This window comes from Epinephelus fuscoguttatus, linkage group LG2 (assembly GCF_011397635.1).
Source record: "Epinephelus fuscoguttatus linkage group LG2, E.fuscoguttatus.final_Chr_v1".
Lineage (NCBI taxonomy): Eukaryota > Metazoa > Chordata > Actinopteri > Perciformes > Serranidae > Epinephelus > Epinephelus fuscoguttatus.
The window spans coordinates 5,226,885-5,254,341 of NC_064753.1; the positions used below are offsets into that span (position 1 = coordinate 5,226,885).

General features: G+C 41.5%; 1 protein-coding gene across 9 annotated transcripts in view; it reads right to left on the reverse strand.

Moving 5' to 3' along the window:
- The window catches only part of LOC125904981 (liprin-alpha-1-like), a 102,494-nt gene that overhangs the window by 51,327 nt on the left and 23,710 nt on the right, over positions 1–27,457 (reverse strand). For all 9 annotated transcript variants that reach the window (XM_049602773.1, XM_049602741.1, XM_049602725.1 and 6 more), the window contains exons 3-16: positions 25,097–25,198; positions 24,081–24,245; positions 20,665–20,739; positions 17,296–17,397; positions 12,804–13,037; positions 10,877–11,023; positions 10,059–10,193; positions 5,773–5,856; positions 5,525–5,656; positions 5,242–5,304; positions 5,064–5,143; positions 4,068–4,218; positions 2,788–3,011; positions 2,429–2,660 (exon numbers count right to left, since the gene is read on the reverse strand). In XM_049602773.1, coding sequence (XP_049458730.1) covers positions 2,429–2,660; positions 2,788–3,011; positions 4,068–4,218; positions 5,064–5,143; positions 5,242–5,304; positions 5,525–5,656; positions 5,773–5,856; positions 10,059–10,193; positions 10,877–11,023; positions 12,804–13,037; positions 17,296–17,397; positions 20,665–20,739; positions 24,081–24,245; positions 25,097–25,198 — 1,926 coding nt within the window. The remainder of the gene's footprint in view (positions 1–2,428; positions 2,661–2,787; positions 3,012–4,067; positions 4,219–5,063; positions 5,144–5,241; positions 5,305–5,524; positions 5,657–5,772; positions 5,857–10,058; positions 10,194–10,876; positions 11,024–12,803; positions 13,038–17,295; positions 17,398–20,664; positions 20,740–24,080; positions 24,246–25,096; positions 25,199–27,457) is intronic.

The following is a 27,457-nucleotide window of genomic DNA, read 5'->3' on the forward strand; positions in this document are numbered from 1 at the left end:
TTTTCTGTTCTTTGTTTGTTTCGTAAATGAGGGCCAAAGTGTCCTGTCAAGTACTAGACTATTTTCATTACATGGTCTATTCCAGATGGACCTGCAGCTCTTTAGACACCCACTAGTCCAGGGTGTATGCAGGAATCCTGAGGTTAATGTCAATACCGTTTTAAGACTTTTTTTAAGACCTTCCAAAAAAACCTTAAGACCTCATTGCCACTTCAAGCTGTCGTTAGCAGCAACGCATCTTTAACTTACTAAACAGTTGTAGTTTGCAATTAAATCTATGGAGCACAAACATACAACAGAACTCAGATAAGATGAAAAGGAATAAAGCTTGAAAGAATAAATTAAACCAAAGGCAGGTTTACTAAAATACACCTTAGGTCATAACAAGTAACACAGCTCTACAGCTCAACATCAGCTATTCAAGGCCAACTTGCTGAAAACAACAACCTTATGGCTAGCCCCTTACATGTGGGATTTAGGGCTGACCCAAAAAATTCGAAGCTTCGAAGCTTTGTTCAATGGCACGGGATTCGATAGTGGAAAATTTTTTTTTGAATATTCGGCCTTTTTTTCCTCCCGTTTTTTGGGGGGGACCTTGAATGCAACACTAATCATGCCGTCCGTTTACAGTTGTTTTTTCCCCCTTTAGCCATATGTAAACTCAAAGAACGAGAAGCAATGTCTGTTAGGCATATAAGATTTCATGTTCCAGTTCCAGTTTGTGTTTTTAATTGATTGATTGTTTTTGGTTGGTTGACAAATAAAGGCCGGCCCCATTAGGCCAAGTAAAGAAGTTATCTGGTCTGATTGTTGCATGAATTGCCTAAAAAAGTTTCACAGTAAATCAGAAAACAGGGATATTATTGCCACGGGTTATTTGAAATGGACAAAGGTATTCTTTACTGGTGAGTTAAGGGAGAATAGCTATCATGTAATTAAAAAAGAAAACATCTCCGACAAGGAAACAGAAAGCCCGATGTGCAATGAATGGAGACCTATTATCCTGCTTGAACACAGACGACTAAATTCTTTCAACAATATGACTCAAAATAATGATAAAATAGATTTTATTGATGTAAAATAATATGCTGATGGTGACATTTTCCACCAGTCCACTGTGATCTGAGTCTGGTGTCAGTGACACATGCTGGTCTGAGTCGCGCATCTGTCTGCTTGCGCTGCAGTGCACGCCGAGGGTTTTAATTTTTAGTGTTAAATCAAAAGTTAAACACTACTTATCAGCAACCAGAAGTGCTTTTTCGTTTGTGAATATTTTTATCTTAATTCTAGAGTTGCAAGAAACTACCTTTTCACCATAAATTGTAGTTATTAACTTTTTTTTTTTTTTTTCACTCAGCACCCCCCCACACACACCCGATGGCAGTCCGAGTGTGCCTACCTACACATTGTTGTTTGTAATAGTCGCGAGGAGGAAAATAAATTATACATTCATGGATACTTTTTGTCAAAGCTTGAATGCCAAGAAAATTTAATACTTCATAAAATCGCGATTAAGACTTTTTAATACTTTTTAATGGCCTTAATTTTCCGACATTTGATTTATCAACTTTTAATACTTTTTAAGTCAGGTGTATGTGTGACTGAGTGGAGAATTAATCTCTGCTTTCTCATCACAGAAAAGGAAAGCTAGCAAAGCTACCTTTTTCATGATGAGTCTTAAAGGCAAGGAGTGAAATTGGTCTTATTCATAGCATAATACAACCTCATTCAGTTACATCTTGGTTACTATGACAAATGTGTAATCACAGTTATCCTTGGTGCAAAGTGATGCGTTAAGTACACACTGGGGGGAAAAGCGCTGTGTGTGTGTTTGGAGATGCCAAAAGGAACAGAGCAGACGAGAAGAGGCAGACTGCACCCACCTGAGGAGGGAAGGAAGGGAACTGTAGAAAGATCTGCAGGTACCTGAAAGTATGGTGCATAGCTATAGGCTTGAGGGGGGGGACTGAAGCCAGTTGCACCATATGGCAGGTAAGTTACTGTCTGCTGGGAGAGGGAGCTCTGCATGATGTAGGGGTCAAAGCAATATTGCTACGAGCAAGGGGCAGTTAAATATACACATGGTTACATACTCTCATACATACACACAAAATATTAGTACACTAACTACACTAATGAGAGGAGACAGCATAAATACACAAAATCAATATGGAAAGGCAAACAGTGGTAAAGTATATGGGAGAACATATGCTCATAGAACTCAACTACAACCTAAAAACCAACATATAAATAAGTACACAGGACACCATAATTCTGACTTATTAGACTTATGTAGTGAAAGAAACCAACAGTAGTGTCTCCTGAGGCATAACTGAATGACACATCTCAAAAATGGGAGTTAAATAACCTATTCAGTGTTGTTGTATGGTCCTGGTTGGGAAAGATGTGAAAGTAAAGGAAGTTTTACCAGGGTCATGACACCCATGCGGTCCAGTTCTCTGTTGGGGCTGCGGGGAATGCGTCTTGGGGTGGATTGGCCAGAGCCTGGTGGAGATCCACCCAAAGAGGAGCCCGCACAAAGTGACGGGGGGATGGAGCTCATGGAGCGGAAACGTCCTCCCAGGCTATCGCCGCTGCCGACCCTGCACTCAATCTCCTCTGCCCGGATGGCTGTGCTCTCCTTCTCCTCCTGAATCATTCTGCAATGATAAAAGTAGGAGATGGTAAAGTTAAATCAAGTCACAACAGTCCTTGACATTTTGATGGAAAAGATACACAAAGCAAGGCTTGATGTCCTTGTTCTGGTAGCCATGTGGCTGCTGGTACCTAATTTCATTGTTGATAGCATCCAGCTGCTCCTGCAGCATTAAGGCAAGGGTCTGTGCGTCAGCCTGGCCACCAGGGGACAGCAGGTCCACTGAGCTGAATATCGTCTCCCGATCCTCCTCCAGGTCTGAAGCATCCATGTCACTCTCAAAGGCCTGGGCCACATTTGCCAGCACGTTGGCCTGCTGCATGCGCTCCCACTCCTGCTCATTCAAAGTCTGCACCTGAATTAATTCATACACGTGTAAAACAGGGAATGGAGAGAAAATTGAGGGAGAGATAAAGATACCAAAGTAAATCAGAAAAAGCGGAAAAAGACAGAGCATGCAGGTGGGGGGGGGGGGGGTTGGGAGGCAACAGAGAGAAAAGGAGATTAGCTGGATACTCAAGTATTTGTCATAAATGTACCACAGGCACAAGGAACTGTCACTTTTATCTCCACCACACTGACTTACATGTCGCTGATGTCCCAAATGGAAGCAAACAGAGAGAAATGGAGAAGAAGAAAATCATAAAAAGAACTCAAACATTAGACTGAAACAGGTAGAGGAAGGAAAAAGGTACACAACACAAATAACGCATCAAGAGGGAGACAACACAAAAATTAAACAAAAACAACCTTCAAGTAATTTCAGCTTTTAAAGAGGGAAACATCATAACAAAACCTTGATTGTTTCTAACAGGAATTTTCCAATCTCCTCATGAAAAGTTCCAAACCTGGACACATGATTTCTGATGGATGCACAAGTTGTCATTGTTACTGTCACTGTCTACATTTAAGTGTCAGCCTAAATCGCATGGGAAGAATCTACAGTAGACGTGCAGATGTTCTCAAATGTTAACAAGTTATATAAATGATGAATCTGCCAGCTGTCTGTTCAATTCAATTTTATTCAATTCAATTTTATTTATAAAGCCCAATATCACAAATCACAATTTGCCTCACAGGGCTTTACAGCATACAACATCCCTCTGTCCTTAGGACCCTCACAGCGGATAAGGAAAAACTCCCCAAAAAAACCCTTTAACGGGGAAAAAAAACGGTAGAAACCTCAGGAAGAGCAACTGAGGAGGGATCCCTCTTCCAGGACGGACAGACGTGCAATAGATGTCGTACAGAACAGATCAGCATAACAAATTAACAGTAATCCACATAATCTGGTGCAATTATTAAACATCAGTTAATATAATATAAAGCTCAGTATTCATTTAGCTCAAATTCCTTATGAATATCGTACTTACATACAATTAATAAACAAGCAGATGAGCTGGGACCTCACCTTGGATGGCTCATCCCTGAGCGCTGCCATCCGTCCCTTTTGAGGCCGTCTCAGCACAAGAGCACTGCCATAATGGTCCGAGTTACTGTCCATCATTGAGGATGCCGATACTGGATATCTGAAGTCTGGAGTGCTGCCCAGTTGAGACCGTCTGGAAAAACAGACCAAAAAAAAACCCCAAAAAACACTAAAATTACTGTTTCATCATATGCCTCCATACACTACTCAGGCTGCACTTACAGTTTGCATCTATGTCTGTGAAAACATGAATGCTTCCCTCCAGCAGCAAAGACCTATACAATCAGCACAGTTTCATTATGATGTCATAGTGAAGTTGACCTTTTGCCTTCTGGACATAAAATGACATTACTTCATAATTTTATCTTGGTAAATATTTGTGTGAAATTTGGTCATTATTAGCATAAGAATTCTCAAGTCATGGCCGAAACATGTTTTGTGAGGTCACAGTGACCTTGACCTTTGACCCCCAACCACCAAATTCTAATCAGTTCATTCTTGTGTCCAAGTGGATGTATGTGCCAAATTTGAAGAAATTCCCTCAAGGTGTTTTTGAGATACCACGTTCATGAGAATGACAGAAAAACAAAAGGTCACAGTGACTTGACCTTTGAACACCTAATTCTAACCAGTTCATCGTTGAATCTAAGTGGACCTTTGCGCTAAATTTAAAAAGATTCCCTCAAGGGCTTCCTGAGATATTGCTTTCACGAGAATGAGATGAACAATGTCACAGTGACCCTGACCTTTGACAACCAAATTCTAATCAGTTCATCGTTGAGCCCAGGGGGATGTTTGTGCCAAGTTTAAAGAAATTCCCTGAAGGCGTTCTTGAGATATCACGTTTAAGTATGGGATGGGTGGATGACCCAAAAAACATCATAACTACATCCTCGGCTATCACCAGCATGGAGACATAACAATCAGAAAGACTCTAAGAAGTTAGAGTTTGAAACTGTGAACTTTTATCCGACTTACCCATGTAGTAAGGAGTTGCTCCTACTCCTACCCTGCTCGTTCTCTGCCCTCATGGTCTCAATCTGGATCAGGAGCTGCTCCTATAGGAGCGGACATTCACAGACATAGTGATCACTGGGCGGAAATACAAAATCTATAGCCCCAAAGGAAAAGGCTCCATTATCTCCCCTCCCCTCACCTTCTCATGGTGGGACTCCTCAATCAACTTCTTGGTGTGCTCCAGTTCTCTTATCAGGGCATTCTAAAAAAGAGACAGGGACAAGCTGATTCACTGGCAAATAAACAGTAACTGAGCTACTAACCTTGCACCTCCTAGCCATGGGACACAAGTGGAGGACCAACAAACATGTATTATGAAGAAAGCAGCATTCTTTACTTGTCTGCCACTTTGCTACTCTCAGTGACTTTGCAACTTTAGATCATCCTCACTGCACCGCTGATCACGTGTATGTTTTATTTACCTTATCCTCCAGAGCAGACATCCTCTCTTTGAGGTGGAGCTGGAGTCTCTCATTGGATTCTGAAAGGAGCTTGTCGACTGTCTCAGACAGACGCTTGTTGTGCTCCTCGTTCATCTTTTCTCGCTGCCGTGCCTACATAAACCGAAAAACAACATTTTAAAAAGGTACACATGTTAAGACCGTCTTAATAGCAGTAAAGCTGTGAGGATTAAGCCAAGTTTAGTGACGCAGATTTCCCTCTTTCTCACCCTGAGCAGTTCCTGGTTCTTCTCCTCCAGCTGGGCCTCTAGCTGCCGCAGCCTCTCCTCCACATTGCCATGGCGTTCCTCGGCCTAAAAATCAGGGACAATTAAAATTCAGTTCAATATTCAATCCTCTCAGAGCTAATGAGAATGTCTCTTGTGCTCCTCTTTGATCTCCCCCAGAGGGATTTGTCATCCATCCTGAAGAAGGACCTTGCTGAGAAAGGGCCTAAGCTCTGCCCTGTTTGAGGTTTCGGTGCAAAGCCTGCGAAAGTCCTTCAAAAGGAGGGGGTCACCAACATCAACAGCCTGGGAAGCAAGCATCTAGAGGTCCAGCACCAGCTGCATTAGGGGAGGAAAGAAAAGCAGCACCACCCACAAAAAGACAAAAACAAAACAAATACAAAGGACTACAGGCACATTTATGGGAAAAATGATTACACGAAACAACAGTTAATTCTATATTTTGTCTGCAATGAGGCATACTGTAAAACTTGGTGTATAAGTCGCACTTTTTTCCCTTTTTTTTCCATCTAAAAAGTTGGGTGCGGGTTATAGACCGGTGTGACCTATAGACCAAGGTAAATGCTGACATAGGTAATTTGACCCACAAGATGGCGCTACGACCAAACGTCCTCTTTTGCCCGGACATGTCCACTTTTCACGTCCCGTCCGGGGCGTCCAGGGGTCTTTTATAAACTGATGATAATGTCCAGTTTTCTGTGTGTTTGTGTGTGTGTGTTAGAGTGCGGCACGGGCCACATATTTCTGTCGTAACCTGAACTGAGCCCGACATTATTTAATGACCAAAGCGCTGAGTTTGTGTCACACAGTGGTTACAGGCTATTTAACAGGCCGGGCGTGCGCCATGGGTGCTCAGTTGCGGAGAGGGGGACCTCCATGTTTGAGACGGGAGCTGGAGGCGGGAGGTCCGATGCTTCTAGCGAGAGGAGAGGGAGAAATAAAACAAAATAAGATAAAATAGGAAAAACCTGTCTCCCTCTTTTATTTTATTTTATTTTCAGCGTTTAATCAAGGCGGAGGCAGGCGGCTGGAGGTCCGAGACTTCCAGCGAGGGGAGAGGGAGAAATAAAACAAAATAAGATAAAATAGGAAAAACCTGTCTCCCTCTTTTATTTTATTTCCAGCGTTTAATCAAGGCGGAGGTAGGCGGCTGGAGGTCCGAGACTTCCAGCGAGGGGAGAGGTAGAAACAAACAGCCAATGTGTGTCTGTGTGTGTTATGTTCAGGTGTTGTCACGTAAATAACAGTGTTCAAGCAATAAATAGGACAGACAATAGGATTTTATGTATTTTTAAACTACATTTTCACTGAAAGCTGACCGAATCCGACCCGAGCCCGAATACAATTTATAGCTACATTTTTGACCAAACCTGGCCGACCCGTCGGGTATCATCGGGCTCAGATCGCCACACTCTAGTGTGTGTATGTGTCCCTAGTGGGGCCTATCTGAATTTCTGTCTTTGAGAGATATTATTTTGTAATATAACTGAATTTTTTATCCATACATATAAATTTTAAATATATTAAAATTATAAGGCATCTTTGAGTAAACTGCGAGTATCATTTAAGTAGGCTATCTCGTGGCTGGCAGAGTGTCCTCTTTTTTGGAAATCAAAATATGGTCACCCTACGCTACGTAGTAATTTAAACTCATTCGTTTTTGGGATTTGAGTAAGCATGTATAGTTACAGCCCACACTGTAATAAGGTACTGTAATGCTGAAGAAAAAAGAAAAAAGAAGTTTAACGTTAATTTAAGCTCAATTTTATGCCTCAGATGTTGTTATACCGTAATTTTATTTCCTAAAGAGGTTGTTTGGAAAATTGCAATCTGAAAAGTAACCAAAGCTGCTTAAGAGGTTATTGTGTTTTGAATGTGTTTCAAATTAAAAATAAAGGGAAACAGTGTAGGAATAACTTGTATAATGTTTTTATTAACAGATTGTAATATGAAACCCTGTTTTCCCTGTTTGAGACCTTAAAAAATAGACTGCGACTTATATGCCAGTGCGACTTATATTCCGAGTTTTACGGTACTTAAAATACAACCACTGTATAAAAACATAACCAACCTGCTGACTCCTATCTATCTAGAGCCAACAAGCTGGTAAACATTTTTCTGTGACAAACAGCCTGTTCAAGGTTTTAGCAGGGCTAATGGGCAGGGTCTCCACAATGCTTAGAGCAAATCAGCAGGCGTTTCCTGTTTGTGTCAGACAACAAACACTAGGGCTTTCATTGTTTGAGAAAAAAAGGAGAGGTGCGAGCATGAAGCACTCATTCACACAGCTCACCAGCACATGGAGCACAAACACACACTGGCATACGGAGAAAGCCACCATTTGGGTCAAGTTCAATAACTGACTGACACTGCACTTAACCAGGCACTTGTCATGGAAATGCTATACTATACTATAACTGAAAGTACACACGTTGAAATTTTTTTTTTTTTTTTTTTGAATTTCTTAAAATTTTACAAATTGCACGTTTTTTCAGTAGTTCTGGAAATGTAAATAGTTCCATTAGTTTCTATTGGCCTGGTTAAGCTGAATGCCAGAACAAAACTGAGTTTTTAACTATGCATGAAGTTTAGCTCTGTGAGTGAAGCTGGTCTACCTTCTTCTGAGTCTTAGGACCTTTAGAGCCACACAGAGCACACTAGAGGTTTGACAAGGAGGTGGTAAGGGCAGCATGAAGACCACACAAAAACAGCATGACAGAAAGACAGAAAGAGAGAATGAGGAGAAGACAGGGTTTTAATGTCAACTTTAGCTCTATTTAATACAGTGGCTGGAGGCAGGGTTCCCACACATATTTACCAATACATTTTCAAAGCTTTTCCATAATATTTACTCCTTTTCCATGACTTAAAGTCTAAAGTTTAAAATGGGTAGGCCAAGCAAACTGCTAGCGCTTGCTAACTTTACTCGATCGACATTTTAGCTGCCAACTAGCTGCACGTGCCTGGAAACCAGTCATAACTTTTCCAGAAATTTCACGACCATGGGAACCCCTCTGAAGTGAGAAAAAGGACAGATGGTACAGATTCAACAACAGAACAAGGCTTTAATGACCTCTGCCACTTCAATTTACAATAAATGATGGATGTTATATTAGACATCTGAAGATTGAGTGACTGATGATGGAATAGTGAGGGAATGGGGAAAAAAGGATGTAATTAGTTCAACTGACCTTTTTAATCAATTCATTAGTTATATATATGTATATGCACATATATACACATAATAAAAACTTTTTTTCTTTTGCTTTATCTACAGAAAAAAAAGGTTTAAGAAAAATAGAAATAAGATGATGATGATGACAGTGGCCAACAGTTCCCACTGTACATTTTCAAACAAGTGAGTTTACTATGTGGCATCGGAGTCTTTGCGAAAATGGTGACTGTCGAAATGCCGAACTCCGGGCTTTAAAACAGGAGTTCACAAACCGATGGGGGACAACACGATAGCTACGTCCATTACTTTTACAGTCTATGGTGTGGAGGCACCGGCTGGCTCTGAGCCAGCAGTCCGCTGTATCTCTGCTTAGCTCTAACCCGACTACTTTTTGCAGTCCAAAATCCCTTTTGTAATTGTACACTGATCAAATATTCCATTCACCTGAGAAATTTGTCACGGTACAGAAGCTAAAGACATTCTTACTCATTTTACCTGGGACTCTAAAAGATGCGAAAAGAGGCCCCTGCTGCCTGATAAAACTCTAAAACAAAACACTCCGATAAGAATAAGAATGATTGTTAACTTAAATTTCAGATATGTACTGTGAGCCAGTTCCTATACAAATATGGTGCTAAATTGCTCTTGTAGGTTCGTCAGCAGCATGTGTTGTCCAAGACAAAGACTCAAACTATAAATGGATAAAGACATGAGCCAAATCTCTAAAAATAGGTCCCTGTGGATATTTGGAGTAACATAAACAATGGCTTCCTCAGCAGCTTCCCCAGGGAGCTCCTGGTTGTTACGATGTAAAGGAAATAATCTAACAGCCCTGGGTACAATGTGTGTGCTGATGCCCACTGAATATTTAGGTTAGAATCATTGTTTAAAGTAATGCAATTAGTAGTCAATTCATATTTCATTTTCATTTTTTCCCCCAATTGCCATCATGTCCTCCCCAACGATCCATCAATGAAAGATTAAATCAAAGATTTAAACATTTGAAGTATTTTATAAATCTGAAGAAAAAAAAGAACCTTTTGAAAAAGAGGTGGGTTGAGAGGTAGATGGGAAAGTGGACAGGTGCTGGTACCTTCGTGAGGGCAGCTACCCTCTGAGCTAGCTCTGCCTCCACCTCGGGCAGAGTCTCTGCCTTGCGGATGGTCTGCTGCAGCTTCTGCTCAGCCAGCTCCAGCTTCTCTTGGAGTTGCCGATTTCTTTCTTCAGTCTACAACAAACAAACCAAAAGCAAACAGTCATTAGCAAGCATGTTGAAGACTCTGTGCTACATCCTGGCCTCAGGGTTTGCTTTTAGCTCCACAAGGTGAAGAGAGTGGCAAGGGACAAAACTGTAGGTCACAGAGACAGAGAGGGAGGGAGACAAAGGGAGAGGGGATGGTTAAGGGTGGGGTGGGCAGGAAGAGAGGAAGAGAGCATTCATAATGACACAAAGACAGACAAAACCCATGAGAAAAGAGGAGAGAGACATCTCAATCTCAGTGAGTACATGTACAGACACAAGCCAGTGTCTTTGAGGCTTCTCATTCAGTGCCTGCTGCGCTGGTCTCTGTGTGAATACAGCAGGAATTCATAAGCAGGGGTTTGAAAAGTGCCAAGGAGAACTGCAGGCGATTCCTGCTGGAGCAAAACTATGAGACTCAACTGCTTGAATCAAAAAATGCCTCATCAACTCTAACTCAGATTATAATGTGTGAATGAATGAAAGATGTTAGGGCTGCGATGAGATAACTGATCATAAATGATGCAGCAAGCTCAAAGTTTAAGATATGACCACACCAATTACAATACATTTTTTGGGAGGAAATCACAAACTGATGCAGACTGCAGTAACTTCTATCTGTGATCACACAGTGATTTGTCAAGATTTTAGTCCAAGGTCATGAGGCCTACCTGTCTGAACAGGGACTCCTTGTTGGCCACTTCATTCTCTAGTTTGTCGTTGAGGTCGTGGACGGAGGTAGCCTCTCGCTGAGCTGCCAGATAGCGCTTCTCCAGGGTGGTGATCCTCTCCTCCATGTCTTCCTTCTGAGCCATTGACTATACATACACAAACAAGTGTCTTTAGTGTTTGTGGCGTTCACCCTGACCTTCCGTCCTCCGATTTTTGCATCTTCAGATGGAAGGAGGGGACTCACAATAATAACTGTCTGAGAAAACAGCTGGAAAATTAAACAAGTGAGGGGAACAGTCTGGCAAAACAGAATTTCACCTAAAAGATATGATATTGGTTGTACTATTAGCACTGTACTTCCGTGTTGATACAGTATATACTACAATTACTATTGTGGTGTTATCAGCTCAACAAGAATGACCCAACTAGAGGGGGCATTCAATGGTGTTTTTTTTTTTTTTTTAAAAGGACAGTTAAATAACAATAATTTGAAAAAGAGTAAAAAGCCAAGAGAGGATTAACTGTCCGAAAGCCAAAGTGATACCTAATTAAATAAATAAATCTGGATCACTGAATATAAAACTCAAAAGTAATAAGATACCTAAACACATATATAAATCTAGAACTGAACATCAAACACACTGTACAAAATCTGGATGGGAGTGTTTTTTGTTTGTTGAGCCATTAATCTATCTTAATGTCAACCTGAGATTTTAAGGTGCACCATGACCTCACCTTGACCTCATGTGTGGAGCCTCCATTCAAAGCTGTGTTCAGAGATGGGCAGTATTTTTGATACTTGTATTTGGAATGTGTGCTTCAATTGCTTTGGAGTATTTTGTAATTGGGCTGAAAAATATTCAGATGTAATTTGTAACAAAATATTTTAGATTGGAGTAATTTTGTGTTTTCAAAAATGTTTTCTCTATGATTCATAAAACAGAGAAAACAAGACTGATTCCAAAAGAGAGTCGGAGAGATTTTAATTTGAAACAAGTGTTTTTAAAACAGGAAGTGCTAGCATTCACTCAGTCCCAGATTCACAGACTTTTGCTCTAGTGCAACAGTGCTGGACCTGCTGTTCGATCCATGCAACACAGCTAAAGGGACACTCACACAGCTGAAGGGACCTGCTTTCTCTGGAGCTGTATCAACTCTTCAGCTTCAGTTGGTGATGTGTGTCCCCGCGTGATTGGTGAAGGCTGCATAGCCATTGGCTGCTATTGAAGCAAAGTTCCGCCAATAACAATAGTTTGTAAAACATCCTATCGGCACTGATAAATCAGCCAAACCAATAAATCAGTCGACCTCTAGCCCCAACCATAACACCGTAAACCCCCATTATGTGTGAAATGCATACATACAAAGAATTAATCTGTCCACCTTACATTTGTAACTGCATTTTTGTTTTGTTAACTACTTTTTCATCTCTTGTGGGACATAAGGCCACTATGAGCTCCGGTTTGTAATTGTACTTCTCCACTCTGCTTATTTATCTTTATATATTTTATGTTTTATATTAAGAGGGCACAGATCATATGCTCAAAGCATACTGTATATTACACAAATACAAAATCCTGCATTATTTCTGTATGATTTCATGGTTAAATTTATAAATCAGATTTATTTTACAATATACTTTTAATTGGATGGTGTATGTAGTGTGCAAAAACTATAATCAATACCCATTGATTCCCATATTCAGAACATTTAAAAACACAGGATGTTTTTTGACTTTTTGTGCTTTCACATCATTTTATCTCCACTTTGCTGAAGCAAAATTTTAAATGGCATTAGAACTTAAAAGGAGAATAACATATTATCACCAGTCAGTGCCAAAGGAAATAAATTTATAGCAATGTACTTAAAAGGAGCTCCCTGGCTCACACTCCAAGAAATCTTTGTATTTCAAACAGACCTCCCTACCTCTCTCAGGTCTCTCTGTAGCCGTGTGTTCATGTCTTCGGACTTGATGAGGTCCTTTCGGGCTGTGTCCAGGTCCTCCTCCAGCTCGTTAATGCGTGAAACCATAGCAGCCATGCGCTCCTTCATCTGGCCCAGATCGGCCGTCTGACGGTCTACCACATCCTGGAGCTCATTGACCTTCCCAAACCCATGCCCCAAATCTTCCTCTTGACTCAGTGAGCCATCCGATGACCGCTGTGAGTGAAATAATTTAACTGTTAAGCAAATGCACCAGGATGCACACAACATAGTAAGACTTCCTTCACTTCAGAGGAATAAAAGTATAAATCTACCATTCAAGTGAATGACCTTTCTTAAACATCTGGATGGAAAATGGAAGAAATCTGGAGGCAGAAACCCAAGCTTTGAAAGAAGTTTCTTCAGTATGTGAAAAGACCTTAACCTAATATGAGCAGTTCTCTTAACATTAATTAAACAGACAACAAACCACCCTGGTGGGCAACTACTATAATGCTACTGCTATAATGCAATGCTACTAATTTTGGGGGATTTGAGAGGATTTTGTCTGAATAATCAAGACCCACCAATAAAATATTGATTTCCTGGTCCACAAGAGCACATAGGGAGGGACCAGTACACAAGGCTAAACTGGCTTCTTGTGGAGTCCGGAGTGATGAAGTATGAACTTTGTCAGGTTCAGAAAAACTGTAAATAGGGTAGCCCCAAATTACTTATTAAACCTCTTCTCACAGGTTGGAGGGCCTCACAGGCACAATACCAGGTCCAGTGTAGCTAATCTGACGCTGGTAAGAATCATAGCCAGGCAGGTAAAAGCTCTTTCAGATACTTGAGGGCCCATGACAAGAAAAAGGTCCCTAGTAGCATTAAACAGACTGTAAACCCAGTCACATTTGGCAAAACTGAAACTTGTTTAACTAACGTACCCCAGTGAAGAAAGTTGTGTAGGCAGGCAAGTATGTAACTGTTGAATGCACAACTTCTAGTGGGTCTCTCTTGAAAATGAGATCTCGATCTCAAAAAGACTTACCTAGTTAAATACAACAAAGACTATGATGAAAATAAGTCCTGAGACTTTTTTGTGATTCCTTGCTTTTCTTTTTAATTGGGCACATACATTGGTGTTATAACCATGTAAGTGTCTTTTTAAAATCAATCGTCAAATAAACAAAACAAAAATGATATACTTGATTTTGTGTTGTTTAAAGCTTTTGTTTGTTTGTTATATTCACACAGCACTAAATGAGACAGATAATTTGTGAAAAGTATTATGTTCCTTTGCCTATTCCATCACCTTGTAGCATTTCTAATGGTCTTACTGTATGTGAATGAAAACATCCAATCAGAGATGTGGAGTCTCTAATGCAGCTGTCAATCATGATATTCACTGCTCATGAACTGTGGTCAAACTGTCAAAGTAAGCAGCGCTGAACAAATATGAATCAAGATTCTGTCACTGTATTGCCTATTTCTCACCTAAAATGTGTTCAGAAACACATTTTAGTGTCCTGTTTAGCTGTAAAATGAGAAAGTTGGTCCAGCTGGTGGGCAATGCTTGGTTATCCCATTTAACTGTGTCCAACATGGTGGCTGGGTCACAAATGTTCTCATTTTATAGCTAAACATTATATGAAAAAGTTTCTGAAAACATTTGAGGTCATGGACGTCGGAACTATTTTCTGAGAGGGGGAGCGGGATTTTTGTTGGGAGGGGTGGGGGAAGCACGCACACTTATCAATGATTAAGGATTTGATTTGAAGTTATTTTATAATAACATGTAGTTATAAGAGAACTAGAATGGATGAACACGGCATCTTTACTGTTAAGAAAATTAAACTTTGATAACTAAATCAAGCCATTTAAGGAACATAACATTATTTGTAACCTTGAATGCAAAAAAGAAAAGTCTGCGCTCCTGACTCAGGGCCGAATTCAAAGGATTGCATGGCTTTTGCAGCCGCTAAACCGGTAAAAATGGAGCAAACACAAAGCACGCGCAGAGGGTGAAATGCTCCACTAACTGTGCTGCCAAGCAGATTGCATCTCAGTGCTCCGGTGTTATTTGCACGTATTTAAATGAGGTAATATGCATATATTTGGCGCAAAAATATAATATATATTTATGCAAATGAGCCTCATTGATAAACAACGTCTAATTCACTAACATCAGCGCTAATAGCCACACGCAGTTTGAGTGAAGTAAATAACGTCTTTAGAAAGCTGGTGAAAACTGGGTGCTCCTCTGTGGAAGCCTCTCACCCAGACTTTCCAGTGATAATGGCAGCAGTGATTGTCTGTTAAATCAGTCTGTAAATAATATTTTGACATTATTATTATAATCATTATTACTTTAATGGCATCCAAAGATATTGATGCGTTGAACAGGTGACAGCCTCCGGTCGTTCTCAAATCGCACTTCTGTCACGCACTTCAAAAGCAACTTTCAATCATTTATTTATGAAACGGGGGAAACAAACATGAACAAAAACGGTTCCATAATTCATATTAAATACAAAAGATAACGAAGAAACAGCTACAAGTGAGAGGGAATAGTGATAAAGTGGTCAAACTTGGTCAAATCCACAGCCTCAACCCATTTGACACTGTTAGACTGACTCACCAGCAGACATCACTACATGAGGGTATAGCCTACAGTATTCAGTACTTTGCCAAACAAAGTCTAATTAATACCAGCACTAATAACCACACACAGTTAAGTGAAAAAAATAACTTTGCCATGTGTGGCTTATTGCAATCAGGGGCAAATTGCATTCAGCTGCCAAACTTTGTGGGCGTGTTTGCGCTGGTATATCACTAGCGCAATATCCTTTGTGAATAGGACGTTAAGACGGAGCAAACTGCGGGTGCAAGTGAAGTGCAATTCAAGGTGCTATCAGCGGCCGCAGTTCATTCTTTGTGAATTCGGCCACCAGAGCTTTCATGCATTTCCAAAAGTGGACCTTCTCTCAGTTGACCTATGAAGATTTTAAGCAGGGTCGAGACATCACTCTCATCCATAAGGTCACTGTGAGCGTTCATAATGGCCAAATGTGTCTCTCCTGCGTCATGGTGTTGGGCAGCCAGGTTTACAGCCTGCGCAAGGCTGAGAAAGAGCGCTGGGATGCAGGGCAGGGCCAGACAGAGCTTAATGAGCTTCTCCACCTCAGACAGCATGGAACGGGTTTGGGGCTGCAAGGTTTGCAGGATGGACACAACATCCTGGATGCCAAGGCTACTGTATGTAGTCAGGCAGGTTGCATATCACATCAAAAGCATAGATCTATGCATTAATGATATGAAAGAGATAAATGTAAGTCAGACAAATTGAGTTTAAATTCAGATTCTTTATTTTTTTAAAGCGTAATGCAGTGGGTAGGGAGGCTGGGGTGCGGGGGTGCTGATGGGAGGGGGTGCGGCCGCACCCCCTAGTTCGGACGTCTATGTCTGAGGTGAGAAAAGACAAAGCAGTAACATAATCCTGACTCATATTTGATCAGCACTGCCTGGTTTGGCAGTCGGACTGAAGTTCACCCAGCTGCATTAGAGACTCCTTTGCTCTGATTGATTGATGCTGACCGAAATGAGGTCCAATTCTACTGAAGGACATTAGAGGCAATACGCAAAGGAGGAGGGACATGATTTTTCTGTCTCATGTACTTCTTTTAGAATTAAACGCTCTCTTGCCATTTGCGGAGCCTGGGCTGCCTACAGAGACCAGACTTTTTCACAGCATATTCAGAGGACATGTAGCTAGTGGATCGTATTTTCCTAAAAGAGACTAACTGTAGCTTTAAGTGTGCACTCTAGTAGATATACCTAACATTACATGGAATGCTCTAACTCTGTGTTTGAAACACAAAATGCCTAGATATATTATAGTTTACCTATTAGCTAAGTTGTCATATTAAAAATTCAGTCAAGCCTATAATGCAAATCATTATCATTAGACATGAGATGAATGTGAATGACTCACACTGTGTGAGTGAGTGTGAATGACTCACACAGTGAGTACATATACATATGTATATATATATATATATATATATATAACCCCAACCCCATTGATAAAGCAAGAAATTCCACTAATTAACCCTGATAAGGCACACCTGTGAAGTGGAAACCATTTCAGGTGACTACCTCTTGAAGCTCATGGAGAGAATGCCAAGAGTGTGCAAAGCAGTAATCAGAGCAAAGGGTGGCTATTTTGAAGAAACTAGAATATAAAACATGTTTTCAGTTATTTCACCTTTTTTTGTTAAGTACATAACTCCACATGTGTTCATTCATAGTTTTGATGCCTTCAGTGAGAATCTACAACGTAAATAGTCATGAAAATAAAGAAAACGCATTGAATGAGAAGGTGTGTCCAAACTTTTGGCCTGTACTGTACATATACATATATATACACACACACACAAGCAACTGTGGCCTTGTCTCCTGTGGGGCTTTAACACACGCAGCTGGGTAACCTTACCTTGCCATTAGTGCTTGGTGTGTTTTCAGAGTTGTGGTTGACCTCGCTGGTTCCATCTGCCAGCCCTCTTTTCTGGCTGCTCTGCTCCCTGAGGTAAGCCAACTAGAGAAAACACCAGTTTGTCAACACCTTTTCAAGTCATTCATTTGCTGGTGATAAGTAGCTTAACAATTATCTGGTTACCCACTTAACAAAGAGCACTACAGGAGTTTGCTACCTTTAATCATTTGTGATGTTATCTTTTTCCATTTATTTAAAGCATTGTGTGTGTGTGTGTGTTTGTTTGTGTGTGTGTGTGTGTGTGTGCGCGCACGCGTGGAACAGAGACACTTGGAAGTGTAGCTAGCAGCTGCAAAACACTGCGTGCCCAGAGCCTTGACTTTGAACCACAACTATTGTGGTTGCAAACCCCCATGAATATGCTGCAGAGACCGTTATACTCTATGCCAAAAGGCCAAACAGTAGGAAAACATATCAGCAAAAAGCTGTCTTGCCTTAGGAAGTAAGGTTACTAATAAAAGCAGAGGGGCAAGTATTTAATTTCGTGTGTGTGTGTGTGTGTGTGTGTGTGTGTGTGGTCCCGGGCTGATTCCCGGGAACAAAAGATGACTGTAGCATAAAGCAGAGAGGAAATCTAGGACACTTCTCCAAGACCCTCTGGGCCTTTTGTCAATCTTAATCTCATTCTATACACAGTGGACTAAAGACCTCTTTGCATTCATGTTCACATGTGTGTACGTAAGAGCTGTGAATCTCTCTTAGACACAGCATGAATACTCAATATGTAAATAGAAATTCAATACAGGAGAGATGTAATTAAGGAGGTCAAATGTAAAAAACTAACAAGCAGTGCCATCAAGGGAAATGTTGACATGTTGTGTAAGCTGATATGTTGTGATGTTTTTTTCAAAAGTCGGCAAATGTTTTTTGCAGGCATCTCCTGGTGTGTAAATTGTCTCACTCTAGAGACAAAAATACACTTTTATCTATCAAAGCTGCCTGTTAACCATCTCACCATTCAGATTGTATCTGCACAGAAAAAACAAAGGAGCACATCAGTCATTCCTGCATCATGAGTGCAGTCAGAAAGAATAACCTAAATAAACCTCTTCAAATCTGTGCATTTTCGATATATGACTTGCTGTTTCAAATATGAAGATCTACCAAGAACCTTATTCAAAAAAATTAAAGGATGGAGAGAACTAGGTCATACCGTGCAGACAAGGCACCTAATAAGGCACAAACAGAGCTCAAGTAATGGAACTTCTGCAGTTCAACACAATTTAACAGTCAGAAGTGACAGACAGTTGTGCTAACCATCTGCTTACTGTATGTTATCCATAACTGAACTAGCAATGTTCAGTCTGAAGTTGAATGTTTCACTCAGCACGATCAAAACTGAGAATAAAACAATTAAGGCATGGTGGGGATTTGACTTGATTACTTCAGTTTGTACTGTTATTCCAAAAACTTTCCCCCACCACATAAGTGTATTATATTATCAGTTCATCTCCGCCTCCCCTAGCCTATGAGACTACTTTTACTGTGAGTAGAGTAGACAGCACCTGTGGAGAGGCGGAGATGGACATGCTGTAGCATCTTGAATTTAGTCAGTGCTAACCTGCTAACCCAGCACTGTGGGTCATGGCAACAACAGAGGATTAGAGATCTGGCAAGGAGATGCGGGTTTGTGCTGGCTAAATTTGAGTGAGGTAGAGATAGCATCAGGTGCAGTATGTTGTGTCACTGTAAAATTTTACAACTACATTAGTGTGAAAAATGCCAGTGTGAGGCACTGAATTTAAATTATTTCCATGTTACTGCTGCTTTTTTTTTGCCAAATTCCGTCCTACGAAATCCCTGAATCTCAAAAAGTTTACAGCTCCACATTCAGGGGTATGTGGACACTGGAGAAAACCCAACAGACGGCCGCAGGCGCAAAACCCACTCCCCTTCCAGCCTCCCACCCTCCCTCTGGTTCTCTGGCAGAGGAGCAGAGCACTACTTGGGTCAGAGGGGCTTGCTGAATGCAAGAGGAGAGCCAGGGCCTGCAGAGCATGTTGGAGAACCAGACGGTGGGCAGGAGTTTTTGTTGCTGTCCTCCAGTGTCCCACACCCCTATGTGGAGCCTCCCACATGCTCTGCAGGTCTTAGCTCTCCTGTCACCAACTATGACTGCTTCTCTAGTCCAGAAAAAACTCCAGCATAGTCCTTGGGCCTTGGCTTGACTCTCAGCTGCCTGGCTCTATCCCACAGCCTCTAAGTAACCTTCACATAAGCCACACTGACCCAGGCTGTGCTCTGCTCCTCTCCAAAACATCCAAGAGGTCAATTTGCAGTTGTATCCTCATTTGTTTATATGCAGGCAATAATATAATAACAGATTAGGATTATATTACAAAGACATTGGTGTAATGTGTTTTTGTGGCTGCATTGTTCGTTATTCAGTACTTCAGGCAGTATTGTTAGTCAAACGGGAGGGGCAGTGCTCAACATGGGCAGAGTTAAACATTTGACTCTGCCCACATTGAGCGTCACCCCAAACAGCACACTGCAGTGAGAGGTACTTCGCTTTAGCTGCTCTGCCCTGCTCTCTGGCTGGATTGAGTGGGCGCTAGCTAGCAGCGTTTACCGCTAGTAATGTCACCGTTACCAGCAGTAACTGCAAATGAGTGGCGCTGCAAGCTAGTTTCCACACAACACCACTGGTGCGCAGTGTGGAGTGGCTAAGGCTAATGCCACCTAACCAGTGGGAACCAGAGGGTGGGCAGTGGGCACAATATTTCAGCAGGTTAAGTGGGTTAGCTAGCTGGCTGTCAGCAAAGCCAATAGAAAATAAAATAAAAAGACGTTTACATCACAAAACATTCAAATTTCACCACCTCTAAATGGATAGCATTTTGAAATGTTGTAGATAAGCTCACACTGATTCAATGGAGCACTGGACTAAAAGGAAAGACCTCTTATACTTAATATCATTTTGCTTTTTTTTTTTTTTGTTAAAATTTAACCAGCTAGTAACTGATTAATTTTTTTTTTTTTTTAAAGATATTTTTTGGGTATTTTTAGCCTTTATTTGATAGGACAGACAAGTGTGAAAGGGGGAGAGAGAGAGAGGGAGTGACATGCAGCAAAGGGCCACAGGCTGGACTCGAACCCGGGCCGCTGCGGCAACAGCCTTGTACATGGGGCGCCTGCTCCACCACTAAGCCACCGATGCCCCAGTAACTGATTAATTAAGTAATTAACTACCAGTGAATGGGTGTTGGGTTATTGAAAGCACAATTAACAAAAACTGACATGCCTAGTTTGGAGTGAACTGAATTTCTCATCAGGCAGTACTTTTCATTGTAAGTTATGGTTGCTTACTTCTTTGTGCGAGAGGGTGAGCTGTTCCTCCAATGCGCTGCATCTTTCCAAGGCAACACGTAGTCGCTCTCTTACCTACAAAACATGTGAAACAATTGTAAACAAACCTGCACAACTTCACATACTTTATGTTGATCCCACTTCTTTGCTTTGCAATGTCAAATATATAGGACAACCACATTCACATGTACACATAGTGTTAGGGCTGCCCCCAAATAGTTGACCAAGCGTTAGTCAACCAAGAAGTCATTAGTCGACCTAAATTTCATTGATTGACTGGTCGAAGAAAAAAAAAAGAAAAGCTAGAGGGTGTTTAATTTGAACGGCCAGATACAGGAAGTCGTTACACTCACGGTCAGTTTTTTTACACGGCTAGTCCCTATATCGCGATTGTAGACAGTAACTAATGATATAATGTCGGGCAAGAAATCTAAAATCTGGGATCATTTTGAAAAGAAAAAGGACGACCCCAAGAAGGTGACATGCAAACTGCAAACAGACCTTCGCCTATCATTCGTCAACGACGAACATGATGTATCATCTAAAACATGTAAGCAGCTACTTGCATGGCCGCCCTAACATTTGAAAGCCGAGATAAATAATACATTTTAATATTGTCATGCGCTAGTATTGGGCTTATCCAACTATTCGTGTGTAGGCCTACTGGGGAAGCTAAATTATCCAGCTCACTGTGCGTTTTACTTAATGTGTAAATCTCTCTACAGGCGCATCCATTTTACTGCGGAGATGACACGGCACCCTCCACTTCAGCAATGACGCAGCAAAAGCTCGTTATGAAACCCCCTCTTTCCGAAAAAAGGAAGAGAGATGTAACAGAAAAAATAGCGGATTTCATTGCGATCAACATGAGACCAATAAATACTGTCAGCGGTGAAGGTTTTAGACAATTGATTGAATTCCTAGAGCCAGGATACAGCCTTCCTAAACGTGAAACTGTAATGCACGCGATTACTACCAAATACAACACTACGAAAGAAGCGATTCTGGACAAGATTAAAAGCTGTACAGCACTCAGCTTCACAACGGACATCTGGTCATCTAACCAGATGGAGAGTTACATGACAGTCTCTGCACATTTCATTTCTGACGACTGGCGACTGCATTCATTTGTGCTGGAAACGAAAGTTTTGGAGGTGAGCCACACTGCTGCTAACATAGCAGAGCGACTCGGCCAGGTAATGGCAGACTTTAGGATCCCTGCAGAAAAGAGGGCCACTGTTGTACATGACAATGCCCCGAACGTGGTGTCGTGCGCGGATCAGCTATCTCATAACCCGGCTCTTAAAAAAGATCCAATCTGCCGAGTCATTGCAGCTGCCAGACGTCTTGTGGGACATTTCAAGAAAAGTGCCAAGGCTACAGCAGCTCTTACTGACAAACAAAAACAACAGAAAGTGGCTGAACACAAACTCATCCAGGATGTCTCCACACACTGGAACTCCACTTACTTAATGCTGGAGCGTCTCCTGGAACAGAGGTGGCCGGTCACAGCCGTGCTTTCCGACCCCGGTACCACCCACTGGTCTGACCGCGATCTGGATCTCACCACGGCCCATTGGAGAATAGCGGAGGACATCGTCTCGGTGATGAAGCCGATGGTCACACTCACGGAGCTACTTTCGCAGGATGTTAATGCGTCTCTGTCTGCCACGCTGCCCATGCTCATAAACATGAAAAGACGCCACCTGTTGCTGCGCGATGATGACAACACGACTGTGACTGCACTGAAGAAAACGCTCACTGAAGAAATTGACACAAGATGGGAGCTCAGAGGGAATATCGAGACTAACATTTACATCCAAGCTGCTGTCTTGGATCCACGATTCAAAAGCCTGTCATTCCTCGAGGTAGAGAAACGGGACGAGGCTTACACGACGGTGTCGGATTAGGCTGAGAGTTTATCTCCAGCAGAAGAAGCTGATGCTCAGAGAGAGGACAGGGACAGCAGTGGAGATGAAAGTGAGCCCAGTCCTGCACCAAAAAAGAAGCGGGAAAAGCAGGAGGAGATATCCATGTTGATGGCTATGGCTACAGACGAGCAGCAGCAGACAGAAGGACGGAACGATGAAATGAAACAATACTTGGAGGACAGAACAAAAGTTGATTCGGGACCGCTAACATGGTGGCAAAAAAATGAGAACCGCTATCCCAAGCTGGCCAGAGCAGCCAAGCGTGTGCACTCCATCCACGTCCATGCCATTGGAGCGCATCTTCTCCAAGGCCGGCTTCATTGTGAATAAGACACGGAGATCACTTGTCCCCGACAACGTGGATAAACTTGTGTTCCTTTCTCATAATATGAGAAAGCTAACTGAGAGCCAGGGGGATAAAACTGTGAGTAAGGTGGTTGCGTGAAACGCAATGTGTGATTTAGCCTACATTTTCATTTGCGGTCTGACTTCAGAAAAAAATGTAAAGTTGAGTTTTCATTCATGTTGAGGCTAATTCTCTCTTTCATTTTAAGGCTATACTTCTCCGTTGGTCTATTTATTTGCACTGATTGCTGAATGCCTATTTATTCATTTTTGCTTATTTTATTTGCATTCTGATCTAATTTAAGTTTTTATTTCATGTTGAGGCTACTTCTCCGTTGTTCTGTTTATTTTTGGAATGACAGCCTATATTTTTCTTTTAATTGTTTTAGATTGTTGTAGAGCTATTTATTTGTTATATACATTTTAAAAAGAAACAAACATATATTTAATTTGTATGTTTGTTTTTTTACAAAGTTACTGTGTTGCATCAAGTTCAGAAGCTGTGTGGTGTGTTGAAATAAATAATCAGAATGTTCCGACAGTCTCCTTGCTGATTTTTCTGATGCATTCAGAATTAGAATCTGAAATAATTTGCCGGTGTCATTAACAGGCGGCTGACTTTGTGCGCGGCTGCACACACTTGTAAAATTGATAGTTTTAAGGCTCATAATTTATAAGTTATTCAGTCGCCGAGGCTGTAAGATGCTACAATTATACTATGTAATTGAAAATCAATTAAATGTTCAGTCTCCTCTCCTTGCTGACTGTTCTGACACATCACAATCATTACCGCTTTGCCACAGGTCTCATTAGCGGGCGGCTGGCTTCGTGCATGAGCTTGTAAAAAATAATAACCTATTTTAAAGGCTAATTATTACTGCTTTGTAGGCCTATTTCTCGGTAATGTAGCAAGCAAACTGTTAACAATATTACTTAACATTCTATCTCAGCCCTGGAATTCAAACTGTCTTGTCGCTCCCCGAAATCATTATCTGCGACGATTAGTCGACTAATGGCCCTAAATGACGACTACTGGTCAACCAAGAAAATCTTTGGTCGGGGGCAGCCCTACGTAGTGTATATACACATTACCTACCACACTTTCTTGTTTCAAATACTCTAAAACAGACAAACAATCACCTTCTCATCGAGGGCTTTGTGGTGTTCGAAAAGTGACTTAAGGGCTTTGAGGACCTCCACCTCACTCGAGACTCCTGCTGGAGACTGTGCCTGTCTCTTCACCACCGTCATCCTCAGACTACGCTCATGGCGAGACACCAAGCACTCCAAGTGCTCCAAAAGAAGCTAGAGACACACAAAAGACAGTTTTAACAGGTTAGAAACCCATCAGACTATAACTAATTGCACAATTGTAGTCACATTTGCAATATATTACCATACATTTTTTTTCTCTCAGTTTTGATGAAACTGTATTGTTGCACTGTAAATCTGTGCTGTTGCATTGTTCTTTAATCTGTTGTTTTTGCATGACTAATGCATGAATGCTAAGGTAGGCTACCAGCCATACAACCACTAATTTGCCATTTTCTAATTTAGGTTTTTTCCCCACCTTTTCCTCTGTCTACCTCTGTGCTGTATCCATGTTTGCAAGTACAACTTTGAATAATATTTTTAAATTACTGATGTTGGATGACAGACTGAAGCATTTCACTGCCCCATGTGGTTTACTTTGTACATGTTTCAGGATTTTAAAAAAACAACTCTTCTATGTGAAGAGTAAGCAAAAGGAAACAGGTCCCAGTCAGAGACAGTACTGACTAATTACACACTCATGGAGGTATGGTCCTGCTCCTTCTCTGCACAAATGGCTTACTGTGATGACATTTATTGTTAGTGGTTGAAATATTTTGATGACTGAGTAATTTGCCACGCCCACAACCAGTGACAAGGGTTTGCATTATAGGATAGAAACTGATGTCAACCAGTGTTATGACAACCATTTATACTCAAAACAGAACCACACAGTAATTTGGCAGGGATTTGACTTGAGTACGCAGGCCAACCAAACCTTCCTCATTAATAGTGGATAGTGGAGGTCGCTTCCTGTTTGAATGCATAATACTTGAGAGACAGTTTGTCCTTAAAGACTGAGAACAGAGCGTGTGTTTTCATGTGTACCAGCACATTAGACTGACCCGTGTGTTGTTTCTCTCAGCCTTTAGCTCTGCAATCTCCTCCTCCTTCTCCAGAAGCTGCTCCCGGCACACGTTCACCTCCTTTGTTAGTGCAGCAAACTCCTAGAATAGAAATGTACAAATACAGAACATGTAACTACTACTTTTTAAGTTCAGTGTTTTTTTCTTAAGGCAGTATGCTTAAGAAAGACAAACTGTTGGAGGCAGGGAGCTAGCATATTTAAGGTTTAAAACTTTGATAAGAGTGTAAAATAAATTCTAAATCCAGCGCAGCAAAGTAAAGTCTGTTCCTGGAGGAAGATGCAAGTTTTTAGACTGCTGATACTCCATTACACCTTACTGGTCATCAGGGCTGGAAATGGCCTTTTTTTGTCCACCTGCCACTGTGGCTGGTGGAATCCATGATTTACCAGCCACTCAAGAGATAGCATTTTTTTGGCTGGTGAGTAAAGCAAATCTCTGAGCCACTGTCATATTTTACCAGCATTTAGCTGGTGGCTGGTGCCCATTTCCAACCGTGCTGGTCATCTCAGAGTATCACCTGTATTTTAAAAGAGGATTTAAGTTGTTGTGTTTTACGAATGGCCAGCAGCATGAAACAACTCCGTCACCATGACCTGCAGCTTCATCTGATCCTGTTAACAACCCGTACCACACACTACACACCTACTGTAATCTCATCCCAAAATAGAGTAAGTTGGTTCAAAAAATAGAGGACAATTTTAGCAATATGACATGATAAATACGTTAATATTAAGTATCAAACTATAAAGTTAGCCACAATAATTTTATTAACATTGTTTACTGGTCCAGACTCTAGCCCCTTTTCCACTGCCAGATTTTCAGCGAACGTTGCCGCTGCGAGCATTTAGACACACAGAGCCGGATTGGCGAGCTGATGCGAGGTGCCCAATTTTCCGCCTCGTAGGGTAGTCATATTGGTGGAACCTTTTTGGTTTAAACAGAACGAGGCGGCCTTCCGCAGAGGGGAGGGGATTTTGATGACTTGTGGGAGGAGCTGTTGATGATGCCGCACGTGCGATCCACTGGCAGTGGATAAACGGGAAACAGCTGATAGCAGGAATTAGTGAGCAGCTAGTACTAGTAGCAAGAGGGAAATGCAAAACACTGTAAAGATGGGCAACTGGGGAGAAAAAGAATTGCGCAGCCTCCTTGTCCTCGCCAATAAAGAGGCCATTAACTGTCAAGTAACAGGGACGGTGAAGGACTGGCCAACTTATGAGAGAATCGCTGAAGGACTGACCAGTCGCAGCTTCCCTCCCACGTCACTGTTTACGTCACACGCTGAGCTACACATTTTGTTACTTGCTCACGCCCCCCATTGCCCCAAAAAAGGCACATTCTGTATAAACAAAAGTAGGTAGGCGGCATTTTGCTGCACTCCCCGATTTTGCTTTTATACTGCCAATGCTGAAAGAAGACTGATTGGGCATTCCTACAACTTTGCACAATTCCTGTTTAAAATGGGCTTCTGAAGACTGTGGAGTGGATGATGCTGCCAAGTATTTCTTCAGTGACATATTTGTTCACTGCTGGTGTAAAGATACCATTAAATTATGTCCTGCATCACTTTCCTCTGTGTGGTTTCTGCAGGATTCCATGATCACACAGCAAGCTGCAGCAAATGAGCATGCACATTCCTCTTTCTAATGGCCTTATCATCCACCACGCTGACAAAATAGTATGTTCACATTGGAAACAACACAAGCAAAATGACAAATGTTTGCTGTCTGAAAGTACCTTAAATCCTTCGCACTTTACTATGAGCAGTGATATTCAATAATTCTCTCTCCCTTTCTAAGAGTTAATAATGAAGACCAGGGCTTTACGCTAACTTTTTTCCCAAGGAGCACATGTGCTCCTAAGTTGAAAAAGTAAGGAGTGCACAAAGAACTTTAGGGGCACAATGTAAATTGATCAAATAATGTGTTTTCCGTAATAAACGTGATGCAAATAGACATTTACAAGCAAAAGTATTTAATGAATTGGTATACAAAATGTACAGAAAGGTAAAATCATCAAGTTTTGAAAAAGTATTGCAATTTAATTTTGTCTTTAATGTTATTATCTTATATATATATTATCTTTGCAATATGATTATCTTATATAATGTTATTACTATCCTAAAACATTCTCCAGGTCCTCTGAAACTCTGCATGACTTATTTCCACCCTGCCCAGCAGCGGTACCGTGGCGAACGGTCCCTAACTGCGGGGAGAACGGAGCAGGCTTCCCTGGAGATCTAACGCTTAACCCGGTCCGTCTCCTCCACACTTATTTCCACGCTGCCGACAGTGGGACTTATATTCATTGTGCCGACAGTGGCTTGGAAAACTGCCC